General features: G+C 48.6%; 5 protein-coding genes across 5 annotated transcripts in view; 4 read left to right on the top strand and 1 right to left on the bottom strand.

Moving 5' to 3' along the window:
• Positions 1-2,015: 2,015 nt before the first annotated feature.
• Positions 2,016-2,349, top strand: Pmar_PMAR012990 (hypothetical protein; the record flags this gene model as incomplete). Its single annotated transcript, XM_002778324.1, has 2 exons — positions 2,016-2,132; positions 2,287-2,349. The coding sequence occupies 2 exons, from the start codon at positions 2,016-2,018 to the stop codon at positions 2,347-2,349; spliced, it is 180 nt and encodes a 59-aa protein (XP_002778370.1).
• Positions 2,350-5,896: 3,547 nt separating this feature from the next.
• On the top strand, positions 5,897-6,095 carry Pmar_PMAR012989 (hypothetical protein; the record flags this gene model as incomplete). Its single annotated transcript, XM_002778323.1, has 1 exon — positions 5,897-6,095. A coding segment is annotated over one exon (199 nt), but the record flags the coding sequence as incomplete, so codon positions are not given.
• Positions 6,096-6,307: 212 nt separating this feature from the next.
• Positions 6,308-9,926, top strand: Pmar_PMAR012988 (hypothetical protein; the record flags this gene model as incomplete). Its single annotated transcript, XM_002778322.1, has 7 exons — positions 6,308-6,455; positions 6,510-6,899; positions 7,526-7,578; positions 7,977-8,042; positions 8,366-8,460; positions 9,624-9,681; positions 9,732-9,926. 7 exons carry the CDS (start codon positions 6,308-6,310, stop codon positions 9,924-9,926), a joined length of 1,005 nt encoding a protein of 334 aa, XP_002778368.1.
• A 264-nt stretch (positions 9,927-10,190) lies between these two features.
• Positions 10,191-10,638, bottom strand: Pmar_PMAR012987 (hypothetical protein; the record flags this gene model as incomplete). The annotated part of the gene is made up of 2 exons (XM_002778321.1): positions 10,191-10,273; positions 10,485-10,638. 2 exons carry the CDS (start codon positions 10,636-10,638, stop codon positions 10,191-10,193), a joined length of 237 nt encoding a protein of 78 aa, XP_002778367.1.
• A 2,031-nt stretch (positions 10,639-12,669) lies between these two features.
• Positions 12,670-17,058, top strand: part of Pmar_PMAR012986 (hypothetical protein) — a gene marked incomplete at both ends in the record, with an annotated part of 6,085 nt that continues 1,696 nt past the window's right edge. The window contains 10 exons of the mRNA XM_002778320.1: positions 12,670-12,717; positions 13,424-13,522; positions 13,620-13,854; positions 13,919-14,350; positions 14,396-14,522; positions 14,574-14,803; positions 14,864-14,934; positions 15,011-15,202; positions 15,624-15,771; positions 15,875-15,967. Of these exons, the coding sequence (XP_002778366.1) occupies positions 12,670-12,717; positions 13,424-13,522; positions 13,620-13,854; positions 13,919-14,350; positions 14,396-14,522; positions 14,574-14,803; positions 14,864-14,934; positions 15,011-15,202; positions 15,624-15,771; positions 15,875-15,967 (1,675 nt within the window). The remainder of the gene's footprint in view (positions 12,718-13,423; positions 13,523-13,619; positions 13,855-13,918; positions 14,351-14,395; positions 14,523-14,573; positions 14,804-14,863; positions 14,935-15,010; positions 15,203-15,623; positions 15,772-15,874; positions 15,968-17,058) is intronic.

Raw genomic sequence — 17,058 nt, 5'->3', positions numbered from 1 at the left:
GCCACATAGAGACTATCCTGTTCCTTGCCGGGATGATCGAGTCAGGAGGATCAACGGCCTCAAGTGACGCAACACACTCGGCAACGCCGCTGTTGTCCTTAATATTCTTCGAGAAGTGTTAGTAGGAACGTGCTGAATTAGGTAGTAGCGGTAAAACGCATCCAAAGGCTCTCTTACCATTCCTCTTTTTAGGTACGAGAGCTCCGCAGGCCCTTAGAACCCTTGATGCGCGTCATGGGTACAGATGCTCATTGAATCATCTAAGCCCCGCGCCCCATCAGTGAAAAATCTCACGAGGTTGTCCAGCGCAACCAAAAGATGCCCGTATGCGGACTGGCATTCTTCATCGATTATTGCCAGCGAGGAAACCCGGCGCCTGCTCATGCGCGGCCCTAAATTCCTCGCCCCTAAGGTACTCAATCCGCTCCTAAATGACTCGTACCTGCCGCTTTTCTAGCTATCCGAGCGTCCCGCCATGGACACGCGTGTTCCCATCGCATCGGACATTGTGTCCATTGACGACGTTAACGTCCGGGTGTCCCGCAGACTGTAAGAGTCGCCCCTCGGAGTACCTGCATGCATCCCGCGATTCCTCAAGCGTCATCTTCACCAACTGGTGCCCGCGGCTGGTTTCAAGGAACAGTTCGATGTGAGGCTGCAGGCCGTTGATGAACTTGGCGCACACGATGGTTAACGGCAACTGTGTCCCGACCACCCGTCCGAAGAGGAGCCACTCTACCTCCACCCGGGACTAATAGTCAGTAACTCATTCACCTGCTCTCTGTCTCAGGCTCTCACACCTCTGGCCGGCCTTGCTAGGTGCATCCTTGCTAGCATAACGAGCATGAGGTCAAGGAGTAACTTAAAGTCCTTGACTGCCAGTCAATGACTGGACTTATCCGGGGGGGTCTCTCGGTGCTTCTCTATTATGCGGGAGGGGGTTGTTGATTCGGTTCGTACCTCCACACCCTTCTCAGTCCCCTCAGCTTTCTGCGGTGTCATCAAGGATTCCTGAGTTCGACCAGTGAAGTCTACCTTCACGACCAGGCCCCCTCCGGAAGAAAGGCTTCTACCAACGCCTCGCCTTTTAGTCGCTCATTAACCAGCCTGGTGCTTCGGGCTAGCCTGAATCGCCTCTTGGTTGATGTAGTGGCGAGGACCGTAGTTAACCACAAGGTAATCCAGGACCGGTCACCATGGACAAGGCCGTCATTGAAGATTGCCGAGAAGATATTGCGAGCATAGACTACTGGGTCCTCCCCCTCGTCGTCCTCGAAAGGAGGGTACATTGTAACTATGGCCCTCGCTCAAAGTGAGATGAAGTTTCGGGCCTCAGCATGCGGAATTTCGTCACGTTCGACGAATTTGTTTAGGATATGGTCTAGCCTATCATTGTCAAGGGGGTCGTACACGAAGTCGTACGAGGAGTAGCAGGAACCGAGAGCAGGAGAGTTCAACCACTTCCTAATCTCTGGGGTGTCACTTGGCTAAAGGTCGAGTCTTCCCAGTGCTAACTCAAGAGTGTTGTTGTCTACCGAGTTAACCATTAGGAAAGGATAGTGATACTGACTATAATAGAGCTACTACCAACATCATTAACCGACAATTCGTTCAATAATCCCGCGACGGGGGTACGTGTATTAAGCGTTGGGTGCTTACTAAGCACCTTACTAAGCTCTTGTGACAAGAGCTTCTGAGCTACTCTTCATTTGGTGGCGAAAGTTCACTACCTCTCCTTTTGATCTCAACAAGTTCACCACTTCTTGGTCCTTTATTCCACCTTACTCATCGCAATCCAATGATCAAGTTGAACGTCTCTTTCGTGCCATAACTTTCCTCGTCAAAGTCAACATGCAACGGTTCAACTATACTTGGGATACCCTTACTGCTGCTACTAGGCATATCCCAGTACAAGAAGTACTTGCCTCTGAAGAGTACTTCGGCTTATGTCATAGAATCGTTCCTCGGCACTGATCGGCCTTTTGAGTATAAGAGCTGTTTCATCAGGATCGTTTATGTGGGCCGGCGTTCTGGTTTTTTATGACTTCGCCCCGGCATCAAGCAAAATGAAGAGAGCTGACGACAAGCACATGAAGAAGGAAACTGGTATAATTGTGAGGGAGCTTATCGATGTATGTTATTGGACAGCCGACGTTCAACCGTAGTATGGGACAGTGTTCAGGGTGAACCAACGAGCGAGCAAAGTTGATCGGGTGAACGATGGAACACTTTTAATCAGAATATTAAAAGATGTATCTATCAAGCGTAAGCTGCTCATTTGTTCAGTTGATCGTTTTCATACTTCCAATGAAATTTCCGGATATCGAAGCTGCTGGGAGCACTCCGTAATTACCGAGTTAACTAGCCGATATTACTGTAAGAGTCAGAGTCAGAGTCGAGAGCCAGAGTCAAGAGTCAAGAGTCAAGAGTCAAGAGTCAGAGAAGCTAACGCAGATGATATAGAGAGCACCGGATCATAGTTAGTATAGTGCCTCGCTCGTATGTCACCTGAAACTCGCAGATGCTCTTTCCGTTGGCAGTTCAGCCAATAATCGCGCGAAACTATCTAGTGACTCTTCATGCTATTGTCCATGGTATACTATAGTTTTTTGAGTTGTTGGCGGCACCTTAATGTGTTTCATAAGGTTCAGCTTACGTTGAGGTGCGTTTTTTGCATTAAGTGTTGTTCAGCCGGAAAGAGAAAATTCTTTCAAGCGGAACTTTTCCGAAATTTCGGGGTTCGATCCGCGGCTGCGCCAGTTTTCCATTTTTTTGACACTTTACGCTCTTGAGTCCAGGGAACGTATGCGGAAGCTACAAACGACTAGCTCCTTGATTCCGTGTTCGCATTGCAAGCAACGATGCAATGCAACTCGTAAGGTATTGACGAAAGGAGTGGCACTAGTGGGCCACTGGTAGTGTCAAAGGACGTTTCGCGCAAGTGTGGGTGATTTGGGAACTGCCATTCTCGTAAACGCCTCAGTGTCTCGAGGTGAATGATTCGCCACCGAGTGCGGGATACAGCGAAAAACTGATAGCCGATATTTTTATATTGCCTGAGAAGATTTATTCGGTGAAATATCTGGTGGAACCTCTGATCTGCGAGTTCGGGAGGGGCAGTTGTCGAAAACCACAATACGAAACCCATACACCCTTTCCCAAGTTGCAAGTTGCTCAGAAAGTTGTTGATGTGGTCCCTTCCGTCAGGATAGTTCACCGTCGTGGTGCTGAGAACTGCCTACGGGACATGTTTTTTTTGCAGTTTTTATAAGCATAGAAAATTTTTTATAAGCTTGATATCCCTTTTTCCGTTTTCCGTCAATGTGGATGTATGGATAAGTGTACACATATCCATAGGGTTTACGTCCTGATTGGCGTACAATACATCTTTAGTAGACGATCTAGTATGATTCCAGGGTAGATTTGAGTGGAGTACTGCGTCGTGAGAGTATCCCGCTCAATCTCTGGACGCTCGTTGATTGCTGATGTCATGGTGATTACAGATTGAGTGCAAAATAATGAATGAACCAGCCTAAAATAAGATACTGAGTCTCCACAGATAACGGAACTAGGCTGAGAAGCAAGGAAGAGAATATGCTTCCAATGACAATAGTCACTAGGATGTACTCAGGTTCACAGAAAGAGAATGTGATGAGCGTGTCTTAGGAGTCTCTTGAAATATCCGAAACGGCGACCAGCGGGGCGGTGTAGTCCATTATACGCCCTCTTTGAGACTTGTCATCCATCTACAACTCCTCCATTCCCAAAATAACGATGCACATTGCGAGTACCTTGCAGACTTCCATCGCTCAAAGGCACAGCAAAGTGACCGGAGCTAAGAGAAACAACAGTGTGGAGTCCTTTCCAATTTGCTTGAAGACCAGTTGCTCCTGGAGTCCATCGCAGCACAACATCACCGATTTTGAACTTGGTGTGCCGCCGAGAGAGATGGTTGTAGGCGACAAAGGAGATTTGATGTCGGCACTGATGTCGGCATCACCAAACAGAGCTGCCAGCTTCTTGTTGCGATACACATATGCATATGACTCGTGAATTCTCCGTATCATATGTTGTCCATAGCATTTAAGTACCATGTAACGATCCTTGACATGTAATAGACCGGCATCATTGAGTTGATACTTCCCGGGGTTGACTTGCCAAAGTTGCTGAAGTTGGGGACATTCAGCCTGAGCCTTGGCCAGCCAATGCAAGCAGTCGAAACCGTCATCGAGCGTGGTGAACTCCTTTCTGCACGATGTGTGACGTCATTCCATGAAGACAGCTCGTAGTTGGTGGCCAGGAAGGTAGTCAGGCTTGAAATGCAAGTCGTCAGTGGCGGCAACCTGGGCACTGGACATCTGGACAGTGGCAGGCAGAGCGTCACGAGGAGCCCAGGCGAATGAATGAATATGTCGCTGAACGATCCGCCATTTGCTGAGGGAGCTGCCCACACTAAATTCGCCCTCAAGCCCGTTGCATACTCGTTGGGCATTGATGTTGTCGATTACGGCGATGCATTTACCGAAAACTAGAGTTACGAAATTTGGTTCGTTCTCGCTATGTTGAGCTTCTTGATGACTCCACCCGAGACCAACGTGCTCCGCAAGTCTTGATGGGAACCACAGCCAGAAGTTTGATATTCTCATCCAAGTACACTTCGAGATCAGAAACATGCTTGAGCACGGCTTTCGTGGCCGGGGCGAACCTTCAGCATCAGCACCGACCTTTAGTACCCTGAGTATGATGCCGCCATAGGAGTGAGCATTGCCACCAAAGTAGCAATGCCATCATTTCCGATTGCACAAGGTATCACTCCACTGAGAATCTCAGTCTGAGATAGAAGTCAGACAATACACGGGAGGCTGACGAGACAGTGTCAATTGGGAAATCAAATTCCTCAGTAGAAGAATCACCGTTTTGATAGACCTTGGTAACGGAGTATAGCTGATTGAGAGCATGTTGAGCCTCGGGGGAGAGACGGCCATCCAGACACAGGAGCCAGCGACCTTCGTAGGAGGTTGGGACTTGACGCGGTTGACGATGAAACCAGGACGTTGCTCTAGAATATCAGTGACGATAATGGACGCCCGGTTACCAGTGTCAATGTCACAACTGACGATCAAGATATCGTCTTGGACATGAATGACTGAGAGTTTCGATCCGGCTTTGGCAAGGGCCAGGTTAATATCTTCATCAATGGTAGTTGTCACTTCCAGTTGGAATAGCGAGGGAGCCTATCGCCAGCCTTGAGCGAGGCTTCCCAACATGTTGGCCATTAGAGTCAATACTGACAGTGCCGAACAACCGTAAGAGTGCAGTTGAAACGCAGAGAGTACCGTAGGCAACCTCAAGATCAACCTCACTCCAACAACCCATGTGTTCACTCGGAATCTCACGCAGGAGCAGAGTGGCACTGCTTGTACTGCCTGTAGATATGCTCTTCCTCATCCTTGCAACTTGTGTGTTGACTATCGACTGGCATGAACAAAACGCACCGTCAGCATCCACCAGTAGCCGAAGGTTGTTGAGTGGGCGACAGTCGACAGTAAGGCGATACCTCTCAAGCTCAGCATGGCTGAGAGGATATGTACAGTGCTCGGTGTTACCATCCGCTTGGTCCCATTTGACGATCAGTACTGGTTGACAAACGACAGTGTAGTGGAGTCCAGCGGAGCGACGCACATATAAGTGTCTGATCGATATTAGCTGTGGCGTACGCATGTGCATTCTAGTTCTGTGCACACTGCTCCCGCATTCATCAGTCCCGTCTCGACTGATACCGTACCAGCAGTCCTTATCGTCTTGTGTTCATAGTAGGCATTCCCGAGTGAGTCACAACATGGTATCCAGACCCAGGAACATCTTTTCAGTGGGTTCTACCCCTTCTTGTGGCTCCATGAGTGTCCCCTCTGACTCCCCTGCATTCGAGGAGGTCCCTGGCTCTTGGAGTGAGACTGAGGAGTATGTCCTCGCCCTTGGTGGCTATGATCAGGAGAAGGGTCCGTCCTCCTCTCCCACGGGATCGGCTCCACCGATTCCTCCTGCAGCCCGAGAAGGGGGGCCAGAGGCCACCCCAGCTGCAGGTGTCGAGAGCGGTAGGCCACCGATTCCAACAACTGGCCTAGCCATTCCCTCAAAGGCCCCCGTACCATTAAGTCTCATGACTTGGGCGAGAAGTTCACGGGGACCGACAAGCAGGCCCACAGCCTCAAGGCCCATTTGAAACTCCTCAATATCGCCCCGTCTCATCATTATCAATATCTCCTCTTGAACACTCGCCTAGTAGCCTACAATGCTTTGACTAACAATGTTCGACTCCCCATCAACGATCCTCAAGCGTTCCACGTTGGTGTTTCTCGTATTGCAGGAACGCCTCGGGGTTAGCCGCCACGATCTGTGGGCCCTGGCCCGCAATCGCTGCCTAAATGTTGGCGAGACGACCGCCGCTCTGATCGGTGACTTACAGAAGTACCTGTCGTACAGTCTTCCTAAAGTGTTGTCGTTGTCAGGCCAGTGCTTGGACTGGGTAGTGGCGATGTCCATTTGGCCCATTTATGCCCTACCATCTTCTGTTCCAGGATTTGACAACATGCGAACAGCTTGGCTAACCCAAGTTCGTGCGGGTGTCCCCCTGGTCGAGACTGCTCTGAGCCTTACCCGCTCCGCTCGTGTCGAAGGGCACGAAGGCGTTGCTCTTGTTCAGGGTCATTTCTACTGCCCTACTTATCAGCATAGCAGGGGCAAGGGCAAGAGTAAGGGGCATCCTGTCCGTTCAGCACCCGATACTAGATCAGCCTCTCCTCGTCTCCCTATCGTTCTGGTCCCCGTTGTTTCAATTGTGGAGGGAAAGGGCAGTGCCCTTAGGGCACCTATCCCGCGATTGTCCATCACCTCGGAAGGTAACAGCGGGAAGTTTGTTCGGGCAACCGGATTATGCCACTGACAACCACCTTCTGTTACTCTGCAGATTTGACCGTATGCCGCTCAGTGAACATTTTGTCGCTCTGATCGACACCGGCTCGACTGTGACCGTTCTATCTCACACTGTTTCGGAGAAAATCTTCGGCAGATCTCTGTCGGTTTCGACTGAGTCCACTCATGTTCGCACTTTGACCGGCAATCTTGCGCTCTCTAGAACATTGGACGAGCACTACTTTCTGGGCGCACATATGAGGTTCTTGATTTCTCCAACTCATTCCTTCTTGAGTCTCCAGTCAGCAGATGTTCACGTTATGCTTGGGATGGACTGGCTTTTCGCAATTGATGCATCATTGTCGGTGCGTCCCGGAAAATTCCCTCCCTGGACCATTTCTCCACAATCTAGTGCATAATCGTCTGGTCGAGAGGCCACTCTGTGGTGCCAGCTCGCTGATGTCGTCATTGTGGAACCTGACTTCTCTCTACGTCGTCGATGAAATGCCCCCCAGTCATTGCACTGTTCGGAAGTCGAGTGGAAATGGTTATCTGACACGGAACCGATTTTTCCCATAACCAAACCTCCGTGCTTCCCAGACAGTTTGGGCAGGCTTAGCGACTTACAACGACAAATATCTGATGACCAGTTGCAATCATGGGTCCGTAATAACTTGTCCTACGAGGACTCGGGATTGTCATCGATTACATACAGGCATTTTGTATGGCCGGCTGTTCCTTGACGACTTGTACCGACAATATGTCCGTGGTGGCAGCGTGGCAGGGCTAATCCAAGCAGTCATTGTTAAAACAAGCAAGTCCTGTAATATCAAGCAGACCTTGTTATCTCAAGCTCGCTATAGCGCATGGGTGTATACCAAGAATGGGAAAGGGCTTCGCGAGCGAAGCGAGCGAAGAGAAAAATCAAAGCGCAAAGATGTTCTACATTATCTAGCAGTATGACCCTTCTCATATCACTCCAAGTAACGCACTTTTGGAGAATCGGAAAGAGTTAACTACGTAACTCAATGTTCTAGGTGCGAACTAATGGTTATTGAATATAGGACGTTGGGGATGTTGGGGATGTTGGGATCTGGAAAACGTACCCACATCCCCAGGCGAGCCAAGATGTGAGGGGATTGTACTCGCAGTGGCGCGCTGATATTAGTTATGATAGTACTACCACCAATTATCGATCAGTCATCTAAGTTCGTTCTACACAATATTATATTATTGATATGTGATACGCATATTACGTGATTCTCGTCCGAAACTTCTGCGAGAGCTTCGGTTCGGAAGTTCCAGACGCCAATCCAAGTGGTAGCGACTTGCTACTAGCAAGAATCGTCGTTGTTTTTTTCTTTGTAAGGGTCCAGCTTGGCTTCTTGACACAGGGTGCATGTTTTTATTACAGAATGAAATGTGTTATGGTCATTGAGGCATGATGTCTCAGGTATCTATCGGCCGTTCAATGACGAGCAGTGTCTTGGTGACCCAATATACGGAAGGCACTCAAACAGTTCGGTTGCTAGTCTTGCCAATCGATAAGTAACAATGACAAGGCGGGTCACACTGGCTGCCAAGGAGAAGCTATTCGAGGGAGAGTCGAACTCGCGTCATATTTTTTATTCGAGTGAAAACCTAATCGATTAGCGGGGCGCGCGCAATCTCATCGCCAGATTGTTCCGGAGAACCAGGTTTCACCAACTCGCCAAGCTTGGTGATTTGGGGTCCTAATGAACTCTCGCCAACACGCTCAATCATGGGATACGACCGCTTCTGGACCACATTTCACCTCTTTGGCATCAACACCTAACGAATTTCACCGAGATGTGGCGGAAACTGGTTGAGGTAATCCGTAGTTTCGTTCGCCCAAATGATCTATTCCGTTCTGTGCGCACGGTTACAGCAACTTGGTATTGGTGTAACATGCCAGTGGCTCACATATTGCTACAAAACTTGGTGAACTTATCGGTATTCGCCAAGTACGTGTCGTAAAACGCCGATATCTTGGTATAATCATTTGTTTATGAAGCTTACACCATCTTTGGCGATATCCGCCTTTTATCGATCACGGTTGGTATATTCCCGAGTCGGAGTCGAATATCGCCAGGTGATTTGTTCAAATCTGGTTTTGTGACAGGCTTTCGCCACAACTTTGTGATGTTTCCTGTCCGACGAGAGTTTTATCAAGGCCGCATACCGCCAAGTTGGATTCAACCGCACACTTCCTCGGAGGAAGTTCCTCCTTGGTTCTGCTTTTCGTTGTCTGTTCTCAGTGACTTTCGATGTCTTTGGACTCTGAGTTCAAATGATTATCATGTCTTGTGGTAGGGCGATAGGCGGTCTATCATAGGCCGATCGAGTACAGGAGAGTTCGCGCGGGAACCCCAGGATCTACTTACATGAGTTTTACCACGGCAGAGTTAATCCTTTGTCAACTTTGCCGAGCCGGCAAGGCCCAACGAGGAAGTTGAACAGCGTCGTATGGCCTTGTATGAATCGGTCAGCGATCTCCGATCATCATATCTCCATAGAGATTCTCCTTTTCGATGGAATGCTCCGACCGAAGATCCGACCAAGAAGCAGCTCAGACTTATTTGGAGAGACTGCGGCAGCGCTTGAAGGAGGTTCAACAAATTGGGTCACAAATTGTCACCTACCTGAAACACCTCTGTTTGATGTATTGTGACTCACAATACATCAAACAGGGGGCAGGGAAGCGAGCTGGAACATAGAGAGGATATGGAGCCTGGAGAGGTGTTTCAGGTAGGTTGTCCTAACATGATAGTATCTTAGTGCTGGTGACTTGAGTTCAGGTGGGCGACAAAGTTGCTTTTAAAAGAGACTCTTCGGCCACAGTACATAGCTCTAAGATCCAGAAGCGCAAGCTCCATGGGGTGTATCTAGTGATCAAGGTGTTGGTCCCAACCAGTTACCGGTTACTAGTCACCGTTACCTGGTTACCTGAGGTAACCAGGCACAAGGCACAGGCAAAAGGTAACCTGTGGTAACTTACCTCATTACCAGTCGTTGCGTCCCGAAAAGACCTTATTGGTAACAGCGCGGCAATTGCCATAAGACACCGTGAATGTAGTGAACAGCTAAACGAAGCCTAGAGATTCTAGTAGAGAATAACCAGTCCTTGTTCCCCTTTAAAACGTGTTTTTTACACTACTCAGTTCTTGTGTTATCTCGGAAACTGCTCCAGCACTCAGCATAGCCCCACAAGGCTCGCGTTCTGCCGATTAACGGACAGAGGTCTTCCTCACCTTCAACTACCAACTCCTCACCATCACGGTCTCTTCAAAGACGATACAGGTAAAGATCGTCTTCTCCGGCATACCAGTCGTCCTCAACACTGACGACCGAATACTTCTGACGAACTTGGCGGTCTAGAGAGAGGTTCGACCAAACGAACACCTTGTCTCCGGGGACTATTGACATGTGACTAACACAAAGATTCTGAATTCCGAGTCAACACTACCATCAAAAAAACAACACCAACTAATGAGATTAACTCACTCGCCTTTCCTCAGCCTTGAAAGGCCACCGCCTTAATCAAGGCTCACCATCCTCCATTCGAAGCTTGATGTACATCCGCTCGTTGTGCTTTCTCAGTTGATGAATGAAGAATCGTTCATGTGAACGGCGAGGACCCATGAAACACTTCAGGGCACCGTGCAGGCCCTCGGCAGCGTTGTTTGTACTATGTCGCATGCCCATATCAGCATGGAGCTGATCAGACTGATGAGATCAGTATAATATACCCGAACGTGAGGTACCTCGCCAATGGAGGATCAGACCTGAAAGAGACCCTTTTCCGAGATTATGAATTAACAGAACCCGACGTTGTAGTAGTAGAGCGATCGACACGACTATCGGGGGCGGGCTTGAGTGAGAGCGAGTTGTCAACAATAAACTTAAACAGAATAAGGTCCTCCAAGACTCAACTTCTCCTGAAAAGCAACACAGTATAGAACACAAAAGCGAAACTTCCTACTCACCGGAAGACAGTAGAGAACGGAACTTATCACGACACTGTTGACCGGTCCTAGCTGGCATTGTGAGCTTCACATTGTCTTCACAATGTGGAGAATCAATAGGAAAATACCGATAGGAAATAAGACCAATTGAATCCGAGAGCTTTCACAGTGTGAAAGCTCTTGGATTCAATTGAAATTCACACCCGAGATGAACAGAACGACCTCATCGCGTCCAGAAGATGTAGCACTTCATACGCTTACTCGTTGAGGGTTCAGCCTAAACCGTTCAGGATCAGCGACAGAAATTTTCGTCACAGAATCGTCATCGTGGGGGAGTAACGACGAAAAAGTAGCAGTAATAGTAGTAGTGGAGTGTCGTTGCAAGCAGTAACTGACCTCGAAGACTAAGAGGAGTAGCCTAGTCGCGAGCCATGCTGAGAGTCGTAAATAATTAAATTAATTAAATTAATTGACGGCGTGAATTGGTCCCTGCTCCATTACCATCATCTATGGGGATGAACCAACGTTGAGTCTTGATATAATGAGCTTGTACGAACTCCAATGACTATGTATGCCACCAGTTTGGTGGCACCAAAAGTTTGGTCCAATTTGGACCGTCCAAAACATAAATCGATAGCCAGGGCGCACGGTGTTCGATCCATATTTCACAACCCTAAAATCACCTACTTGGCAATTCTTGTGCAGAAGACCAACTTGGCGGGAGCTGTCCATGTGCAGTTATTGCCAATACTGATGTTGGCGGAATGAGAACAACACGCAGATTACTGCACATCTGTTGAATTTTGCAGAATCCACCAAATCTTAGTCCAAATCAGTTGTAGAGTAACGTATTTCATCACATTGTTGTAATCTGTTCCAACACTGGTATCACCTATAATTCCTGTCATTAGGCCTGCGAATCTGTTTGGCGTCATTTTGGCGATTTCTGAGTTGGCGAAATCTGATACAGCCGATTGTTCATCAGTTGCAGACATGCGGCGGAGATGTAGACCTCGGAGTAAGAAGCGAGTGTGCCGAGGGCTTTCCCTAGTATTACTGGGTGTCAGCCTTGAGCAAATCGACGGCTTACCGAGAGTTTGCTCCCCATTTCTTTGTTTTCACTGCTAGAGGTGAACCTCGGAGTAGGAAGCGAGTGTGCCAAGGGCTTTCCCTAGTATTACTGGGTGTCAGCCTTGAGCACATCGACGGCTTACCGAGAGTTTGCTCCCCATTTTTTTGTTTTCACTGCTAGAGGTGAACCTCGGAGTAGGAAGCGAGTGTGCCAAGGGCTTTCCCTAGTATTACTGGGTGTCAGCTTTGAGCACATCGACGGCTTACCGAGAGTTTGCTCTCCCCATTTTTTCACTGCTGGAGGTGAGCCTCGGAGTAGGAAGCGAGTGTGCCAAGGGCTTTCCCTAGTATTACTGGGTGTCAGCTTTGAGCACATCGACGGCTTACCGAGAGTTTGCTCCCCATTTTTTTGTTTTCCCAGCTTTCGATTGTAATTGTGTCGCTGACGGAAGTAGATCTCGAAGTAGCAAGCGAGTGTGCCAAGGGCTCTCCTTTGATGGTCGGGTGTCGACCTTGAGGTCACCGCAGACTTAGCAAGAGGTACTTAGCGAGGAGTTCAGGTAGACCAATATGAAGTCCGTGTTTTCAAGTCAACATGTTTCATGTATGTGGTACAAGTACTGTTACGTTGAGTTTCCGGATCCGCTAATATTTTTGTTCCGTGAGCCTGGTGTCCGAATTATCGTGCTTCTCCGATTTGATGGGCAACAAGAGAGGAGAGCGTCGCAAGCGCATGAATGCTCGGCAGGTAGGGAAACCACTGTACTAAAATCGTGATCTTTATCACAATCATAGAAAGAAGAACATGAGGCTACCAGAGCGGAGTTGCAGAGACTTCAGGGAGAAATCTCTCGGTTGTAATGGGAACACCATGAGGCTTAGGAGTGTCTCAATCAATGTCTCAATTGCTCACCAGATTAATGGTGTCCAACCTTCGAATGTTAGGTACGGACCGCGGATCATGGAGTGATCGGGTCGGCCGTCAAACGTCTGCGGAGCGGGAAATAGTCTGAAATGCAGTCACAGCTGCTGTAATACAGCAGTGAAATACCAGCAATCTACACTACTCAGACGACTCCGTCTCCGATGGTGAGCTTGTATGTGTCGGTCCACGTTACCTTTTGTTTCGAAAACGATGTTTCGCTGAGCTTTTCTTTGTGTTGCGTTTTGTAGACGGCGTCTACACTGTTAATGATAGTGTATTTCATCGAATAGCTCAATCCCGCATCTGAAAATTTGAATCACAATATCTTCTCAGCACGGGAATTAGCGTGAATCCCGGTTAATTGATTGGGTTAAGTCACTTAATTGGGTTAGAGTCTAACCGTTAGACTGTATGACCTGTCTGGCTCACCCCTGTAGCGCGATATAAGTGTCCGGTTCGAAGCCCAAGCTCGGTATTTCTGATGCAAAAATATTATGTGGTCCATATATGGACCACATGATATTGTCAGGGAGTCCCTGACAATATCGCAAGGTCGATCGTGCAAAGAGCGCATGGCGATGTTCAACTTCCTCAAGGCATACTCATGCGTGTAGCTTGTCGTGGAGACGTAGGTAGGCCGCAGTCTGCGGCTACAGTATAGCCTGAATAACGTCAGTCGGGTAGTAGATGTCACTGCATGCAGTCGTTCCGGTTTCTCAAATCAGTCTCCTGTGATGCCAGCACCTTTTTCTTGGACGCTTCTCAGCACCCTCGAAGATGCCCCTCCCGAGAGGGAAGAGGCATTTGAAGAGGCGTTAATCCGTCTACGTCTCCCTTTTCCCGTGAATAACCAGTATAAACGGGGAAATCAGGGAGTCTACTTTTGTGCTGATCATTTGGCGTGCAATAAGAAGTATAAGCTCATTTGGGAAGGGACTACAGTGAGAGTGTATCAGCATGGTGAGTGAACCAATCATCAAGACTATTTAATAGTAATGGTTAGCGTGTGACTAGGAATCCTTAGGTGAGCATGGCACTGTGCCCATTGACTTGGATAGACTGCAGCACCCGAGGCAGATAACTCGTTTCATATTTGACCGAGCATCCTTGGGATTGACAGCGTCACAAATCTACAACGCTATGGTTTCCCAGCATCGGTATTACACGGACACTGGCCGAATTAATCGAGTCAAGGTGGGATGTTCAAAGCCTCAAAAGTCCAACGCAATCTACTTCACCACAGATACAGGAGATTATGTCGTCGATGCCTCGACGCATGCAGCGGGTGCTCATCCGATTACTAACTATTACGAGTTGGAAGAAGCTCTGGGAGATAATAAGCTGACCCAAGCCATGATGGATGTGATCAAAGAAGATCAAGAACTCCCTGAGGAGTTTATCTATCATAACGGTCTATGGGGGAGTCAACACTTCTCTTGCATGGTCGGCGGAGCCAGTAAGAAGGAACCCATATCGTGCGCACAACCGCAACCTATCTCAGGTATGATTTCTTCCCTCTATTGGTTCATCAGAAGTTGCCCCTCCGGCTTTCCCTTGTATATGGATGCGCAAAACAAGATAATCCGTGGCAGTCTCAAGGTTGCTTGGATAGGAACAACACGCGTGTGGTAAGAAGAGTATTATATCGATCAGTCGTAGTGCACTCTTAATACTCCAAGGTATAATCGCCGTAACGAGGCGCACCATACGTTTGTTCCATTCCTTATGGCGGTTTGCGACGAGGAGTGCTACGACACGTACTACGGCCTCCTAGCCGAGCTGGATAAGCTCGTCAAGCTGCTCACGGATAATACGCGACAGCTGGGCGATGTTGTGACTATGTGTCTTCATGACGCTCACCAAGGCGCAATACGTGCTTGCGAGGATTATCTACCTGGTGTCAGGAATGGTGAGAGATGAGTATTGATGCTAAAATTCCAGGAAATGTACATAAAAAGGTTTGCGTCAGGCCGCTGTTACTTCCACTTGTCCAAAAATATCAAGGAAAACAAGTCGAGGCTCGGCGAGGCATACGACCTGGTAGGCTGTTATCCAATAACAACCAGGCTCTCTAACCTCACTCTCCAATGCTGGCAATGCTGTGTCATGTTTGCAGGTGAAACGGCATAAGTTCTTTCTTCATGCGTGTCCTACAGACGAACTGTATGAGATGCTCTCTGCTGCTCTCATTGAAGAGGTGGAGCTGATCGACCATGATGCCGCTGTTTACCTCGAGAACACTTTGGATGTGGAGCGCTACGGCTATCCAAATATCGCAGTCACATCCGAGGGACTGCCCTGTGCTCAGGTGAGCCGGTTTGACTGAAACCGCACCACGAACTTGTAAGCATGAAAAACCGCTCGACCAGGTGTTAAACAACGTCGTCGAAGCGTTCCACCGAACACAATGCAGGATATTCGGGAGCAATCGGCTGCGAATGCCCATTCTCGCTGCTCGCATTAAACAGGTAGAAGCGAACAACTTCGCTGGATCCCAGTGGCTGGGAGCAAAACAAACTTATATGTTTCCGATCGTTGGCTACAGATGGTGAATTCGCTACGAGGTTCCAGCCCACAACACTTCGTTAGAAGGCCCGAGGTGATAAATCACATAAAATACAAGGACACAGCGCGGATTCGGGGAACAAGCTTGGCAGCGAGTAATGCTGTGATAGATGTAAGGACGTTACCTGGATAAAATCTCCGCCGTGTTTCGAACACAACTGCAGGTAACGGACATGGTACAAGAAATATTGGAGGAAAACTTGAGCAGTGACTTCTTTGTTATCAAAAGCCTCCGTGCAGCAGACGATCTTGACAACGATCGCGTGATCGAAAAGTTCCTCAGAGGGGTTCTCCTGGATGACTTCTCGACTGGTAAGCTACTCAATTCGAGTAACTCAAATGAAACAGTGCCGATCGCACACCGCGCTCTTTTTAGAAGGTCCAGCTCGTGAAGGTGATGTATGTTGTTCTTCAGATGATGCCCTTACACTGGAATTCTTGATGCGGACGTACTTCAGCTTCAACCTGATCACCCTCGAGGCTCCCCTTGGTGATCATCGACTTAGCGGTGAGTCCGCAATAGTGTCGTGTACCTGTAAAAGCTGGCGTGACTGGGGGACATGCTCTCATGGGTACGCAGTGGAAGTGCTCAGGGGCACGCAGGACCCGTAGGTTTGCCACTTTATGCCTGTCTAACATTTGCCGTTCACATCAGATATCATCCAGAGAATCGGGGACTCCCCACTGTCCGTAGAGGCCGCCCAACAAGGCGACGGGTCGGTGCTCTTGGTCGGTATCATTCTGCTGCTTCGGCGCCACGTGCAGGTGACATGAGGATAACGCAACTCGCATTGTTAATGACCGTCATGCAGTTCCTGTCTCTGTTCACCGGGACCAGATAAGACAGGAGACTTATGCAGGCGACAGTGATGGCATAGACTCGGAATCTAGCATTGGAGAGAGACGTAAACACATGATGTCTTAATGGTTACATATCAATTGAATGTGGACTCCCTATGGGAAAAATAGCAGTGATTATGTCAACAAGATTATTTCTCAGACTTTTCTATCTTGTCGTGCATGCCAGGCATGGTGAACTTTTGCAAGGGATTGCCGGCCATGTGGGGCATAAGATGCTCTGTTTTTAGGACGAGTGCGCTCGATAGCATCCCTCGAAGGTAGTTCCCACTGGAGTGGTAGAACTGCAACTGCCTCGGTCAACGATGGGGAATCTCTATTACAAGGTAGCAATTCGTCAGGAGAATCGGGATGTTACGAGCTCGGCGCAGTATAAAATACGATCGTTGTTAGCAGTGCTTACACACCATAGGTTGATGACTCAGGCCTCCCAAATGATATAGACGATGGTGACTGGCAAGAAGGTGACACGGGGTTTGATACCGCAATGCCGCCAGACGACGAAGCAAACAGTGATGAAGCAAGCTCGGTGAGCGCAAGCTGCTCGTCGATGCAATTCCGGAATGAATCTATTCCGAGCGTCGCTTGGCAGAATGAAGGGAACATAAGTCCTCGTTCATCCGAAGAGCAAAGTAAGGAGTACAGGAGGAATCATCTGTAGATTGAGTATTCTCTACACCTCAAGGAAGGTCTCAGGTTTAATCTGGCCAGTGGCTGATCACTGGTGATTTGTATGAATTG

Source organism: Perkinsus marinus (assembly GCF_000006405.1).
Source record: "Perkinsus marinus ATCC 50983 genomic scaffold scf_1104296949922, whole genome shotgun sequence".
NCBI lineage: Eukaryota > Perkinsozoa > Perkinsida > Perkinsidae > Perkinsus > Perkinsus marinus.
Note: the sequence above shows the minus strand (reverse complement) of the source record. Positions and strands in the feature narration are given on the sequence as shown.